Source organism: Puma concolor, chromosome D3, assembly GCF_028749965.1.
Source record: "Puma concolor isolate L17-30 chromosome D3, mPumCon1.1.hap2, whole genome shotgun sequence".
Lineage (NCBI taxonomy): Eukaryota > Metazoa > Chordata > Mammalia > Carnivora > Felidae > Puma > Puma concolor.
The window spans coordinates 18,034,667-18,049,399 of record NC_141678.1 but is presented as its reverse complement, the minus strand read 5'-3'; the positions used below and the strand labels follow the sequence as shown (position 1 = coordinate 18,049,399).

Sequence of the window (14,733 nt, the reverse complement as noted above, 5' to 3'; positions counted from 1 at the left end):
CTGAAGAAACTGAGGCTCAGAGAGGTGTAGCAAAAACTGTTCCTGGCAACTTGCAGCTGCCAGTATCTGCCTCTCTGTGCCTGAGGACTATCTCAGGAGGAATGGAAAGCTTCAGTATCTAAAAGCAAACAAATAAGGTGGCTGCAAGTGTCAGGGAGTTAACACCTGGGAGCTGCTTTCAAACGGTAATTGCAGGAGTTGGTGGTGTATAAATACCCCAGCTTCCTCGCCCATCAGGCAGGAGAATTCTAAAATGGATATTCCATACTGGCTCCCAGAGCCCCCCAGTGGAATTGGGTAGAAATGACCCGCAGTGGTAACTTGCTTGACATGCACTCTTGCCTTCCCTTCCGCATCTTACTTTCCCACCCTCCTATTGGTTCTTCTTTGGGTTGCCTCTCAACTAAACACTTGTACCTGGGCCCTTGTCCCAGGATCTGCTTCTTGGAAAACCCAGCTAAGACGCTAAGTGTCCCACACCCAGCAGGGCTAAGCGCTGTGGTCCCACCCCAGAGCCCACGGTCTTCACTCATGACTACGCCATCCATCTATCTTCCAAAAGCCTTCCCGCAAATAGCTCACAGTAAGAGTAGGGACTCAGAGTTAGACACCACGTTGCCAATAACCGTTTCCATGACTTCATGCACTCACCATGATTTTTCATGATTTCCATGGTATTGCCTTTCTGAAACTCAGAACAAATTCTTACTTATTACATTTATGATTTGTTGTTTCTGTTCACTGGCGTATCCCAAGCTCCTAGCACAACAGTTCCTAACACAAAGATAGGCACTTAATTTTTTAATGAATAAGTGTGGGAAGTGGGGCTATTGCGAGCATTTATTTTGGGGGGTTGTTTTGATGATGAAGCAAGGTAACAGATGTAAAAGTGCTGAGCCCACATTTAACAGTTGTTATTAATAATAAGCACCATGCTGTAGTGTCTCTACTGAGGTTAGGGAATCTTATTTTTATTTAGTCCCATTTTGCAGGGGAAGTAACTGAGGCCCTGAGAACACAAGGGACTAACGTTCACTCACATGGTCATTGGCAGGATTCAATGCCTCCAGGGTTGTTGGACTGAGGGCCTCAGTTCCCCACTGGCTGTTGGCCAGAGGCCACTTTTCGCTCCTTGCCAGGTAGTCTTCTCCATTAAGACCAGCACCTAAGAAGAGTCAGGGGGCGAGAGAATGCCAGCAAAACAGAAGCTGCCGTCTTTTATAATCTCATCTCAGAAGTGACATCCCAACGCTTTTCTATATTCTAGTCATTGGAAGCGACTTGCTGGGTCCAGCACACTCTCAAGGGTAGCGATTATGCGGGGTGTGAATACCAGGGGGTGTTGGGAGCCATATTGGAAGCTGCCTGCCATGGTGCCGTGCTCTCTTCCAGGTGTCCTTGTGACTCTGTGGATTATTGACCGCCTGGGCCGCAAGAAGACCATGGCCCTGTGCTTCGTCATCTTCTCCCTGTGCAGCCTCCTGCTGTTTATCTGTGTCGGAAGGTGGGTCGTGAAACCCCCTCTCTCTGGCCAGCAGGCCCACTTCTCAGGGCATGGTCAGTGGCTCTTTGGGTCTGTAAGCTGTGGACTGTACTCCTGGTGGTCATCTGAGAGATCCCTCCCCAGCCCCTCACTAGGACTCTTGACTCTTGACCACAGGATCGGGTTCATATTTGCGCCTCTGATGGGGTTAAGGGTGGGAGGGCACTTTGGTTCAGGTTTCGCCCCAACACTGTCACTTTTAGACTTTGGACATTGTCCGCCAGTGAGATCACGCATACAGCTCTCTATGTATGGGTTAAAAGCATTCCTTTGTTCAATGGAAATACTTCAGGGTCCTGGTTTATAATCCTCTTTTGGCGTTTCTCCATTTTTCCATCAAGAGCCTCAAAATATGGAAGTGGCTTGTGCCTCTCTTGCTCTCGGAGAGGCCCCAGACCATACCTGATGAATTTGTGGAAGGCCTGGAGAGGAAGCTTAGACCCTGACATGGGGGTGTTCTTAGACATTTATGGGAACAATGGAACAGAAGGTCGGGGGTCAGGATTATCCTAAAAATACTGAACAGAAGTTTGCTTTCACTGGCTCAGCTGGCACCTGACTCAATTCCTGCCCCTACAAGGTTCCATCTGGATTTTGAAGTGGTTTATATCACTTCTCTCTGACCTTGCCCCCAACCTGGACTCCACAGATGTTTGCAGCTCTTACCCTGGACTTTGGAGAAAGACAAAATTTATAAAGGCAGGCCTTTAGAGATGGCCCTGGGATTGTGTGCCTGTGTGGATTGGGTGAGGGTGGGCTTTGCCCATTTCTAGGGTATAAATTCTGCCTGGGCAGATAGGACTTTGCTGAAACAAGTCAACAGAAAGAAGTACCTGCTCATCGACGTTTTTATTTCTCTCCCTAGAAATATGCTCACTCTGTTACTCTTCATTGCAAGAGCGTTTATTTCTGGAGGCTTCCAGGCAGCCTATGTTTACACACCTGAGGTAGGAGAGGTGTCTGGGAGCAGCCGGGTCGGGGAGGGAAGGAGCTCTGCTTTCAGAAACATCCAGCCTGGGATCCTCAGCATGAGATTTATCCTTGGGCTTGGGTCTGTCTGGGTGGGAACAGTGAAGCTCTTCATTATTTCAGGCTATCTTCCCGTCTTTTTTTTTTTTTTTTTTTTTTTTTGCTTTTTGCTTATGAAAGCTAATGTTCAAGGTAAAAATTCTGAATGGTAGTGAACGGTATAAAACCAAAAATTAAAGGGCCCCACATTCTCCTTTCCTAGATACAACCTTTTTGAATAGTTCAGTTTTTTTCGAAGCATACACTAATTTATGTTAGTGGGTGTACCAGATTGGGTAAGCGAGCAACTGGGAAGAGTTTTAATACAGAAGCTAATTACAGTGGTGAGGGACAAGGCTGAGGGAAACATGAACGTGACATAGCAGTACCCCCGAGCTTGCAGTGGGGTGAAGGTGGCTGGGGACTCTGCCGCCACCCACCCAGAGTCGGTGGGATGTTGAGAGGGGAGTGTTCCAGGGTCCCAGGAGAGAGCTGCGTAGAGAGAAGTTGTGACCTTCAGCTGAGGGACGCACGGGACTGAGGCAGCCTGGAGGGGAAGATCAGGAGAATACCCCGACCTCTCTCTTCTACCCCCTCCCATCTCCCGCTGGGGTTGCCCATTGGCTGAGCCTAACCAGAAGCCAGAAGGCCAGGGAACCCTTGGTGGTCCACATCGGCCAGCCCCAGGGCAGAGAATGAGGTGGGGAAATTCGGAGGGAAAGATGAAAGACTATGAGCCCAGGACATAGGAATCTACTTTGTTCTTTTTAACAGTTACTAATCTATACTATATATACAATATTTACTACGTATAGTATATCCTGTATACAATATACTAATATATACCACATATTACATACTATACTATATGGTGTATGTATAATATATATATATTTTTGTACCTCCCTTTACTGTATTGTGTAGTATATAACTATATATTATATACTGCATTTTATACTATAAATACTATATATATTATATACTATACTATATAGTATATATACATATTTTTTATCTCTCCCTTTACTATACTGTGTAGTATATAACTATATATTATATACTGCATTTTTATACTATAAATACTATGTATATTATATACTATACTATATAGTATAGTATATACTATAGTAAATATTGTATATATAGTATATACTATATATACTCTATACTCTATACAGTAAATATTGTATATATAGTATAGATTAGTAACTGTTATATTATATACTATATAGTATATAATATACATATTTTTATCCCTCCCTTTACTATACTGTGTAGTATATAACTATATTATATACTCTATTTTATTATACTATAAATACTATGTATATTATATACTATACTATATAGTATATATATATATTTTTTATACCTCCCTTTACTGTGTAGTATATAACTATATATTATATACTGCATTTTATTATACTATAAATACTATGTATATTATATACTATACTATATAGTATATATATATATTTTTTTATCCCTCTCTATACTATACTGTGTAGTATATAACTATATATTATATACTGCATTTTATTATACTATAAATACTATGTAGATTATATATTATACTATATAGTATATATATATATTTTTATACCTCCCTGTGTCATATATAACTATATTATATACTCTATTTTATTATACTATAAATACTATGTATATCATATACTATGCTATATAGTATGTATACTTTATATTATATACTATATTTTATTATACTATATGGTTTATATATGCATATATATTATATACTTTACAATATAGTACAGACAAATCATAATTTTTTAAAGAGTTTATTTATTTATTTATTTAGAGAGAGAGAGAGTGGGGGAGTCAGTGCAGAGCCTGATAAGGGGCTCGAGCTCACAAGCCATGCGATGATCATGGCCTGAGCTGAAGTCGGACGCTTAACCAACTGAACCACCCAGGCACCCTGGACAAGTCATAAGTTGATAACAATTCTACGGATATTTGGCTTGTTTTCCAACTTTTCACTATCACAGACAGTGCTGAGGTAAACAGCTTTGTATAGTCTTGGGCACACGTATCCTTCCTGTAGAATAAATGCCAAGATACGGAATTGTTGAGTGAAAGCCTATCAACGTTACAAACATTGAGATGAGTTGAAAAATCACTTTCTAAAATGTTGTACAAGTTTGCGCTCCTCACAATAGCGTCTGAGCGTGTCTCAGTTTCCCACACTCAGGGATTATGGGTTGTTTATTTTATCTCTATTGTATTTTATTTCATCTTATTTTTTCAAAGTTTAGTTAAGAGAGACTGAGACAGCGCGGGGGGTGGGGGGCAGGCAGAGAGAGAGGAGACAGAGAATCCAAAGCAGGTCTGAGCTGCAAGCGCTGGGCCCGATGCGGGGCTCGAACTCATGAAACCGTGAGATCATGACCTGAGCCGAAATCACGAGTCAGGTGCTTAACCACCTGAATCACCCAGGTGCCCCTAGTTCATCTTACTTTAGATAGAAGCAAAGGGAGAAGGAGAATATTATATACCAGATACTGTGCCAGGGGAAAGAGGGTGTCTGGATTAGCCCTCATTCCCGCAGCACCCCGGAGCCCTCGCTCCGAGTCATCGTCCTCACCCTGCTCCAATCCTGCCTCCTCCAAGAAGCCCTCCCAGATCTCCCCCTCCCCTGACTTCCTTGTGCATTCAGTGTCTGTGCCCCTCTTCTAATACTACGTCTGTCGATCTCGTTTGAATGGTAAACTGTGGAACATCCGCCGGGGAATACAGTTACGGTAGTTAATGATGAGGTGGTTATGAGCAGTTAAGAACGAGGTAGGTATCTATATACGATGTCAAGAAGATTTCAAGACATAGCGCTGAATGGATAGAGCAAGCTACAGAATGGTACGCTATGATACCGTTTATATTTTTAAAACGATGCTGTGTATTTTGTATACACATATTTTTTAACACACCTGGGTGGATACATTCCACACCTTATTTTTTTTTTTTTAATTTTTTTTTTTCAACGTTTATTTATTTTTGGGACAGAGAGAGACAGAGCATGAACGGGGGAGGGGCAGAGAGAGAGGGAGACACAGAATCGGAAACAGGCTCCAGGCTCCAAGCCATCAGCCCAGAGCCTGACGCGGGGCTCGAACTCACGGACCGCAAGATCGTGACCTGGCTGAAGTCGGACGCTTAACCGACTGCGCCACCCAGGCGCCCCATCCACACCTTATTAATAGTGGGAACCTCTGGGGAGTATTTCCTAGGAGAGGTTGTAGATCCAAGGACAGCCGGGTGATTTCATTTTTGACAAGGAGAATATATTTATATGTTGCTTGTGTTGTCGGGTGAATTAAAATATCCTCTGTAGGGGTGCCTGGGTGGCTCAGTGGGTTAAGCGTCAGACTGTTGGTTTCAGCTCCGGTCGTGATCTCACGGTTTGTGAGTTCAAGCCCCGCATCAGGCTCTGTGCCGATAGCTACAGAGCCTGCTTGGCTCTCTCTCTCTCTGCCCTTCCCCCGTGGGCTCACTCTCTTTTTCTCTCTCTCTCAAAATAAATAAACACTAAAAAATAGAAAAAAATAAAATATCACAGGTAAATGCATATGGTATGCACTCAAAAACTTTGCTGAGTGAATAAATAAACGAACGAACGTAGATGTGTATACGGTCATAGAAAAACCTGGAAGGATATACATTCAAACGTGACAACGGTTATCTCTGAATTTTGGGATCATGCGTGAATTTTATTTTTCCCTTCACATTCTTCATTCTTCCCGAGCTTCTGCACAGAGCATTGGAGTTGTTAGAGGCACGCTAGCTGCTGTAACAAATAACCCCTCAAAGGGAATGTATTGACCCAACAGCAGTTTCTCACTAATGAAACAGTCCAACATGGTGTTCCAGGTTGGTGGACAGCCTCCATTTCCACAGTGATTCAGGGACCCAAGTTCTTTGCATCTTGCAACTTCATCCAGTAATGATGAACCAAGGGTGATTTTGCCCCCCAGCGGCCATTTGCAATGTCTGCAGATACGTTGGGTTGTCACAACTCGGGGAGAGCCGTGCAGAAGGTTCTCCTGCATCTAGCGGGTAGGGGGCAGGGATGCTGCTAAACATCCGCCGATGCCCAGGACGGCCCCTCACCACAAAGAATGACCCACCCCCAAAGGGCCACAGTGCCAAGGTTGAAAAATCCTGCCCCAGGGCCTTGGAGTCCTCCTTCCAGCCAGCGGACTGGGGAAGGGAGTGGAGAAGACACTGCCGTGGTCTGGAAGATGCACAGGCACTTCTCACTTTGCCCGAGGGAGAGCTAGGCATGGGGCCACTCTGGGTACGAACTGAGAAACTGTGTAAGCATTTCAGTCTCTGTCTCAATGAAACGCCTTGAAAGGCTGGGGCCGGTGCTGCGGGGTGAAGTAATGTAAAGAGGCGGGAGAACAGTATCTGGATGCAGAATGGGGAGTGGTTCCTGGCGGAGTCTTTGGAGGCCAGCCACCCTGGGCACCGGGGACCCCTAACTGGGTTCCCACCCACAGCTTGGCCTCTCGCCCTCTTTCTCCATTGAACCTCCTATCCCCTTTGAGATAAGAACCCCCACCTGGTCTCCCACCCCTCGATGGGGTCACCAACACCCGAGTGAGCCACGCTAACTCCGGGCCCGCGGGCGTCAGTCCTATCACTCCTGAGCCAGAGTGGGGCTGGGGGGAGGATCCTGCATTTTCTCAAGCCCGCATCCATGGCTGTGTTTCAGGTCTACCCCACGGCAACTCGAGCGCTCGGCCTGGGCACCTGCAGTGGCATGGCGAGAGTGGGTGCTCTCATTACTCCGTTCATTGCTCAGGTAGGTGTCACCTCCGAATCTGGGGTTGGGGGGAGGTGGGGAGGCGCGCAAAAGCCAGAGCACAGAAAGCAGTTACACCACGTTCAGACGTCTGCAGAACCTTCCGTGCACCTCATCTTCTCTTACCCTAACAGCCCGTCCTATGAAAGGAACAGTGTTGCTTGCAGATGAGCAAACGGGCTCAGAAAGGCAAAGCGACTTGCTCAAGGTCGCACGGCTGGGAAGCAGAGAAGCTGGGACTCAAACCCAAGTCTTTCCTATGCAGAAGACCTGGGGTGTGGGGGCGGGGGTGCGTCATCTGATTGGGCCAAAAACAAATTGGATGAAAACAAGAGGAAAACAAACTGTTGAAAACAACATGATTTAGTGGGAAACAGATGTCCCTGGCCATGGTTTCGGAGTTGGATAATGAGGTGTTTTTTGCAGAATTTTGCAGCCCCTTGTGTGTCTTGAAGCATTTCTGTCCGTTTTTAGGGATCTTATTTCGAAGTCGTTTTGCTTTTTTTAATAGCCTTTATCGCCGTTTTTTGTTTTTTGTTTTTTTTTTTTTTTTTAACCAAGGTACAAGTCTCATAACGTAAAATGAACCATTTTGACGTGAACAGTTCAGGGGCGCCTGGCTGGCTCAGTGGGAGGAACATGCGGCTCTTGAGCTCAGGGTCCTGAGTTCAAGCCCCACATTGGGTGTAGAGAGTACTTAAAGAAATAAAGTCTAAAAAATTAAAGTGAACAAGTCAGTGACATTTAGCACATTCACAGTGCTGTGCAACCACCACCCCTATCTAGTTCCAAAACATTGTCATCAAATTAAAGTCCATACCCCCCCAAAAAAAAGTCCTATTCATTAGACAGTTACCCCCTTTTTTCCCCTCTTCCCTTGCCGACCCCAAGGTGCATTTTTTAAGTTTATTTATTTGGAGAGAGAGAGAGAGTGCAAGAGCAAGGGAAGGCCAGAGAGAGGGAGAGAGAGAATCCCAAGCAGGCTTTGCACTGTCAGCACAGAGCCTGATACGGGGCTCGAACCCACGGACCGTGAGATCGTGAGCTGAGCCGAAGTCGGAGCCTAACCGACTGAACCACCCAGGGGCTCCCAAGGTGCATTTTTTTTTTTTTCAACGTTTATTTATTTTTGGGACAGAGAGAGACAGAGCATGAATGGGGGAGGGGCAGAGAGAGAGGGAGACACAGAATCGGAAACAGGCTCCAGGCTCTGAGCCATCAGCCCAGAGCCCGACGCGGGGCCCGAACCCACGGACCGCGAGATCGCGACCTGGCTGAAGTCGGACGCCCAACCGACTGCGCCACCCAGGCGCCCCATGCATTTTTTTTTTAAAAGGAAGCTCTACACCCAACATGGGGCTTGAACTCGTGACCCGAAGATTAAGAGTCGCGTGTTCTGCCGACTGAGCCAGCCAGGTGCCCCTGTGCGTTGTCTGTATGTACCTGTTCTGGATTTTTCACATAAATAGAATTCCGCCACATGTTTCAGCCAAGTAGCTCTGTTCTGGGCTGTTGTGTCTGGCTAGTGTATGTCCCCACTACCTACTGTTGGTTGAGAGCTGGCCACGCGCCTGCAGGGGACCGAGTCGTCTTGGGGTTTCCTCTCACTGGGAGGGGGTTACTGCCCTTACCCATCTGGCAGATGAGCAAATGAGGCTGGGCTCTGCTGTTAATCTAGAAAGTCCGCAGAGGTCCTGCTCTGAGAGAGAGTGTCGTTTCCTAGAGCCTGATGGGGATAGAGCTCAAATCCCAGCCCCGTCCTGAGTATCTGTGAGAACTCGAGTATGCCACTTACTTACCCCTCTTTGAGGCTCAGTTTTTCCCCTCTGCAAAATGGGGACACGTGCCTCGCTCTGTCGTGAGGACTCCATGGGATCAGTGCAGAGAGCGCTTACAAGAGGGCCTGGAGTCATCAGTACCTCCCGAAGGGTCGGTGGCATCTGTGACTCAGGAGGGACGCCCTCACCGGCACGTGTCTCCCTCCCCCAGGTCATGCTGGAATCTTCCGTGTACCTGACGCTGGCAGTTTACAGTGGCTGCTGCCTCCTGGCCGCCCTGGCCTCCTGCTTTTTGCCCATCGAGACCAAAGGCCGCGGACTGCAGGAGTCCAGCCACCGGGAGTGGGGCCAGGAGATGGTCGGTCGAGGGGCGCACGGCACAGGCATCACCAGGTCGAACTCTGGCTCTCAGGAGTAGTGACCGATGCAGGGCTGAGCTGGTCTTTGGAGCTGTAGAAGGCAGGGAGCTGGTGGAACCCAGTTGGGGCACCGACCGTCACTGCCGACATCCAGAACTTACCCCGGGGGGGGACAACCTGGACCAACAGGGTTTTGTGTCTTGACTCTGTTTGCTCATATTCATCGAGATCCACCTGGGAATGGGGAGGCATTTGCTCTGGGGGGTTCTCTGTGTGTGTGGGGGGGAGGTTTGTCAATAACCTGTGGACCTGCATGGGAAAACTGCCACATGAGGAGTGGCCGGTGTCCCCAAAGGCCAGCCGGGCGCCACCTGGAGTCAGCCAGTCGCACCCTTGGTGAACAATAGCCAACAAATCTCTGTAGATACAGTCCAGGCCCAGAGCCCCGTTAAGACCTGCCACCCAGGGAGTCAACACCTGCCATCCACCAACAGTACCTGTTCAGTAGGTTCTCCTACACCCCCAGCCCCAGGCTTTCTTCTCTGAAATCGTGGGTGACCCAGATGTGGCTTGAACAGCTTTTTCCTGGGTCTGAGAGATGCCCTCTCAGAAGGGGCTCCTCGGTTTGCCTCCCCATGGCCTGCCCAGTGGACACTCTGGCAGATGGACGTGTATTTGAACTTGAGCCACGTGTCCCCTCCTGGCCCCTCTGGGGCTGCTCTCCCTGACTCCAGGAGATGCACATGACCAAGGGGACAGCCGGGCTTACTCCAGATGACACCCCCAGAAAGCTGTCGTCCTCTTCCGCCCCCAGGAATTGGGGACTGAGGCCAGAGGAGGTGAGGATAAAGCCCAAAGCCAAAGCAGGGGCCTCCCCTTCGGAAGCAACGAAGGCCATGCTGGGGGCTTCTTTTTCTGACCCCTTCGTCGATCAGGCTGGTTGGTGACTCTTGGAGAAAGAAAACAGTTAACCCAGGTTTCCGTACTTTGGAGCTGGAGGGTGGGTACATGGCTAAATGGGCAGAAAATGAAGGGATCACCCACTCACTCCCATTGGGATCAGGGAACCAGGAATCCTTTCTCCCTGGTTTCTTCCTCTCTGCTCTCAAGGGCTGGCTTGGTCTTTACATACAGGTAGCTCCTGGGGTCCCAGCCCTAGTTCCCAGCCACCAGTGGGGAGGAACGGGAGGGCCCGGACGTGTGACAGGTGTACATTTTCAAAGGAAGAGAAGAGCACTCGGTTGGGTTTGGGGTTGGCCTCTGGAGGAAGGGCTGACCCCATGTCTCAGCAGACAGCATCCGCCTCCAGGATTTGGTTTACATGAGCCCTTTCCCCATCATGAAGGCAGGGAAGCCAGAGGAGGAGGGAGGAAGCTGCTGGATCCCATCAAAGGCCAGAGAAGACTGACCTTCTGCGTGGAGATGCCTGCTTGAAGCAAACATTTTGAGGAAGCCAAATGTGTATGTTCATCTCTTATTAAAACATGTTGGTGATGGACATCGTAAGGGTCCAAGTTTGTCCATGTGTCATGATGTCCTAGTGACGGTTCACCTTAAGGACCTTGCCAACTTTGTCCATCCAGGGTCATCGCAATGCTGTGGTAGGATAATCTTTCCAATATGGTGGACAAGTTGCACAAGTTGGTGGCCAATGGCATGACTTTGAGTCTGATGGAGACGACACTCTCTTTTGATGGTGTGGAGGTCACAGTGGGTGACTTTTGCAAGCCCAGGTCGTGGGTCAATGGCAAACAATCCCATGGGCCTGAAATACAGACTGCAGCCCCCTTGGCCCGGCAGCCAGAGAGGAGGTGGCTTGGCCACCTTGGATCTATCCCTCCCAGACACCCACCTTTCCTTAAACCATGGGTGGCTATGCCTCTAATTATTTCTGATCTGCTGAGCTCTCCTGGGTAACGCAGAACTTTTGCTTGTTTTTTTCTTTCTTTTCCTTCTTTCCCTTCTTTTCTTTCTTTCCCTTCTTTCCCTCACTCCCTCCCTGCTGTCCAGAGACTGCCAGATGTCCCCTTACACTCACCCTCAAATAACCTGGAGGAGCCAGGGCCCAGGGTGGGGAAAGAGTGCTTGGTGGGCAGGAGTATTTTCCGGGCGCTTGGGCAATGAGGCTTGCAGTTGAGGGCTTTCTCTTCTTGAGAAGATGAAATCTTAAAACTCTTTGCCTTCTAAATTGCCTGCCCTTAAAAAAGAGCTGTGCAGGAAAAATGCACAGGAAAAAGTGATACAAGAACTGCACAGAAGCTGTCCAAGCTTCTGAAATATACAAGGCCTTTGGCTGAAGACATTTGTATCTAACTTTGGACTATCCCAAAGCTCCTGCTTACATTAATGGAAATGTCCTCCCTTTCTCTTGGTGTTAGGAAAGATTTCAGAAAATGGTAAGAGATGTTCAATGTAGCTAAGCTTTGTAATTTCTTTCTTTCCCTTATTCCGAGTAGTCTTAGAACCCAGAAGTGAGATGTGTTGGCAATGACATAAGAGTATCTTAGGGATGGCCTTTGAAATGAATACAGATATTCATGATTTTTGACCAGTGGTAAGTTACAGAGAGCCTTGAAGGATAAGATCAAGAGTCTCCCTTGGTTACTATTAGTAAACATCAAAGGTCTGGGATAACCTTGAGCTGCAAGCCGAAGTAAAACCAGTCAACAGTAGCTTACCCGTTTGAGTATCAGTTCTTCATTTAATGACAAGCCCAGGGTCAGGTGGTTCTAAGGAAGACTCAGCAGCTCAAAGATGTTATCAAGAACCCTCCTCTTCTTGCTTCTCTTCTATGCCATCCTCTGCCAGTTGGCCATTTGACCCTATGCGTGAAACCTTAAGATCACAAGATGGCTGCCAAGGTGCCAGGCATCACATTTTTTTCAAAGGAGATAGAATGGGGAAGGAACAGTCGCAGGAAGTTTTCTTTCTAAAAGGACTGAGTCTAAAAAAGCATGTGTCTTCCTCCAGGGCTAGAGAAGGAAGGGCCTCCTTCCCATAGGATCGAGGGGTACACAGCTTCTTGAACACAAATTGGGGTTCTGTTAGCATGAAGAAGGAAGGATGGTGAGAGGGGGATGGTTGAGGGGAGCTTGCCACGGAGTTCTCAAGGCCGTTTTAACTGCAAGGAATAGAAATCGGACCCAGCTTAATTCGAGTGAAGAAACACAGCTTTATTGTAAGGCTGGGACCAGGAGTTAATTTCCTCCCATGGCACCAGGGAACGTAAGTGAGTGGAACAGAGGTGTGTGGAGCCCACAGCAACATGCGTGTTAACTCTTGCGTCTGTCTGTTGTAACTGTGTCCTGGCATGGGGTCAGTGTGCTTGGAGTATGTACCATGCATCTGTCAGGCATGATACTCAATACTGAGGATACAAAAAGGAATAAGACACGTCCTTACCTTCATGAACTCATGGCGCAGTGCGGGGAACAGGCACAAACAAGGTCATTGTGATACAGTGTGATGTGAACCCTACCGGAGGGATGCACAGTGTAACAGGAGGCACACAGAATGCCAATCCTGAAGCCCCACGACATCCTGGAGCCCCTTCTCACTCTTCAAAGGTTCAGTGGTTTCAATCAGACTTTAGTCACTGGGGGTACTTTGCTGCATTCTGATTCTTTGACGTTTAAGCGTAGAGACACGTCACGAATAATCATTCTCGATTAATCAAGAATACTCGGGGATGAACCACTTCAAATCCCCCTGCCCCCATCAATGCCAGGGAACAGAGTGCTTTGCAGATTCAGCAATAAGAAAACAAAAATTCCACTCACAATACCATCGAAAAGAATAAAACACTTAGGAAGTACAAGGCTTTTACAGACTGCAAAACGTGGCTTAAAGAAACTGAAGATCTGAAAAAATGGAGAAACGTTCCTTGTTCGTGGACTTACAGTCGTCAAGTACGTAGGTACTCCCTAAATTGATCTATAAATACACAATCCCTATCAAAATCCCTGACTGTTTCTTCTTTTGCAGAAATTGGCAAGCTGGGTGTAGAATTCATATGAAACCACAAAGGACTCAGAAGAGCCAAAAAAAAAAAATCTTGAAAAAGATGAATAAATGTGGAAGACTCACACTTCCTAATTATAAAACTTCTTATAAAGCCTCAGTAATCAAGACAGTGGGCTACTATCATAAGGGTACAGATACAGATCAATGGAGTAGAATTGAAGTTCCCCAAATTCACCCATGTATTTATGATCACGATTGACTTTCTTTAAACGTTTCCTTCTTTATTTTTGAATGGGGGGAGGAGCAGAGGGAGAGAGAATCCCAAGCAGACTTCACACCGTTAGCGCAGAACCCGATGCGGGGCTTGATCCCATGGACTGTGAGATCATGACCTGAGCCCAAGTCAAGAGTCGGACGCTCAACCGAGTGAGCCACCCAGGCGCCACTGTGGTCAATTGATTTTTGACAAAGGTACCAAGACAATTCAACGAGGAAAGATAATACTCTCTAAATTCATCAATTCCTGGCCCGGAATCTCCTTTCTACCCCTTCCAGCTGTTGACTGGGAATAACGTGAATAACTTATGCAAGAATTTAGCACTGACGCCCAGTTAGAATGCAATCAATTTTAGTATAATAATAATGATTTATTCTTATTCCTGGGATAGGAACTCTACCTTAGCTCTTGGATCCCTCACTCTGTTTAGCTCAGTGCCATCCCAAATCACGAAGACCCCACTGAGCATGGGAAGGAGAAGACGGTGATGGCGTGGATGTAGACTGCATGGCACGGGCCAGTCAAGACCTCGTCACAGCACTAAGGGGGCCACGGGTCCCAGATGCAGGAAGGCTTCCTCCAGGCTCTGGTCTCCCCCAAAAGCCCAGACAGATGCAAATTCTACCTCAGAGCCTGAGGCAGGTAATTAGGGACAGAGATGCTAAGGTGCCCTGTAGGTTCGTTAAAGGCTTTCAGAAACATCTGGAAGTCCATTTGTCATCTCAGAGGGGTGCCAGCCAGAAGAGAAGAAAGACATTAAATCTGCCCCCCCCCCCAACAAGGACTATGCGTGGTGAGTTCAGTTCTCTGTGAAGGGGTCCCTTGTGGGATGCTCCCTCCAGTGGCCCCTCCTCGGGGCTCACGGGGCCGTTCAGCAGGTTGCTGATGCTGTTGGGAATCCTGGATGTGGGACGGGTATCGTATGTGGCTAGTTCAATGCCTCACTTCCTCTGCCTCCCTATACTCCAGCTCTGCGTGGGACT

At 47.4% G+C, this 14,733-nt stretch overlaps 1 protein-coding gene across 1 annotated transcript in view; it reads left to right on the top strand.

Annotated features, from left to right (window-relative positions):
- SVOP (SV2 related protein) overlaps window positions 1-9,714 on the top strand; it is a 78,642-nt gene extending 68,928 nt beyond the window's left edge. Inside the window, exons 13-16 of the mRNA XM_025933597.2 lie at window positions 1,393-1,504; window positions 2,409-2,490; window positions 7,284-7,373; window positions 9,363-9,714. Of these exons, the coding sequence (XP_025789382.2) occupies window positions 1,393-1,504; window positions 2,409-2,490; window positions 7,284-7,373; window positions 9,363-9,569 (491 nt within the window). The 3' untranslated portion in view covers window positions 9,570-9,714. The remainder of the gene's footprint in view (window positions 1-1,392; window positions 1,505-2,408; window positions 2,491-7,283; window positions 7,374-9,362) is intronic.
- Window positions 9,715-14,733: the final 5,019 nt, after the last annotated feature.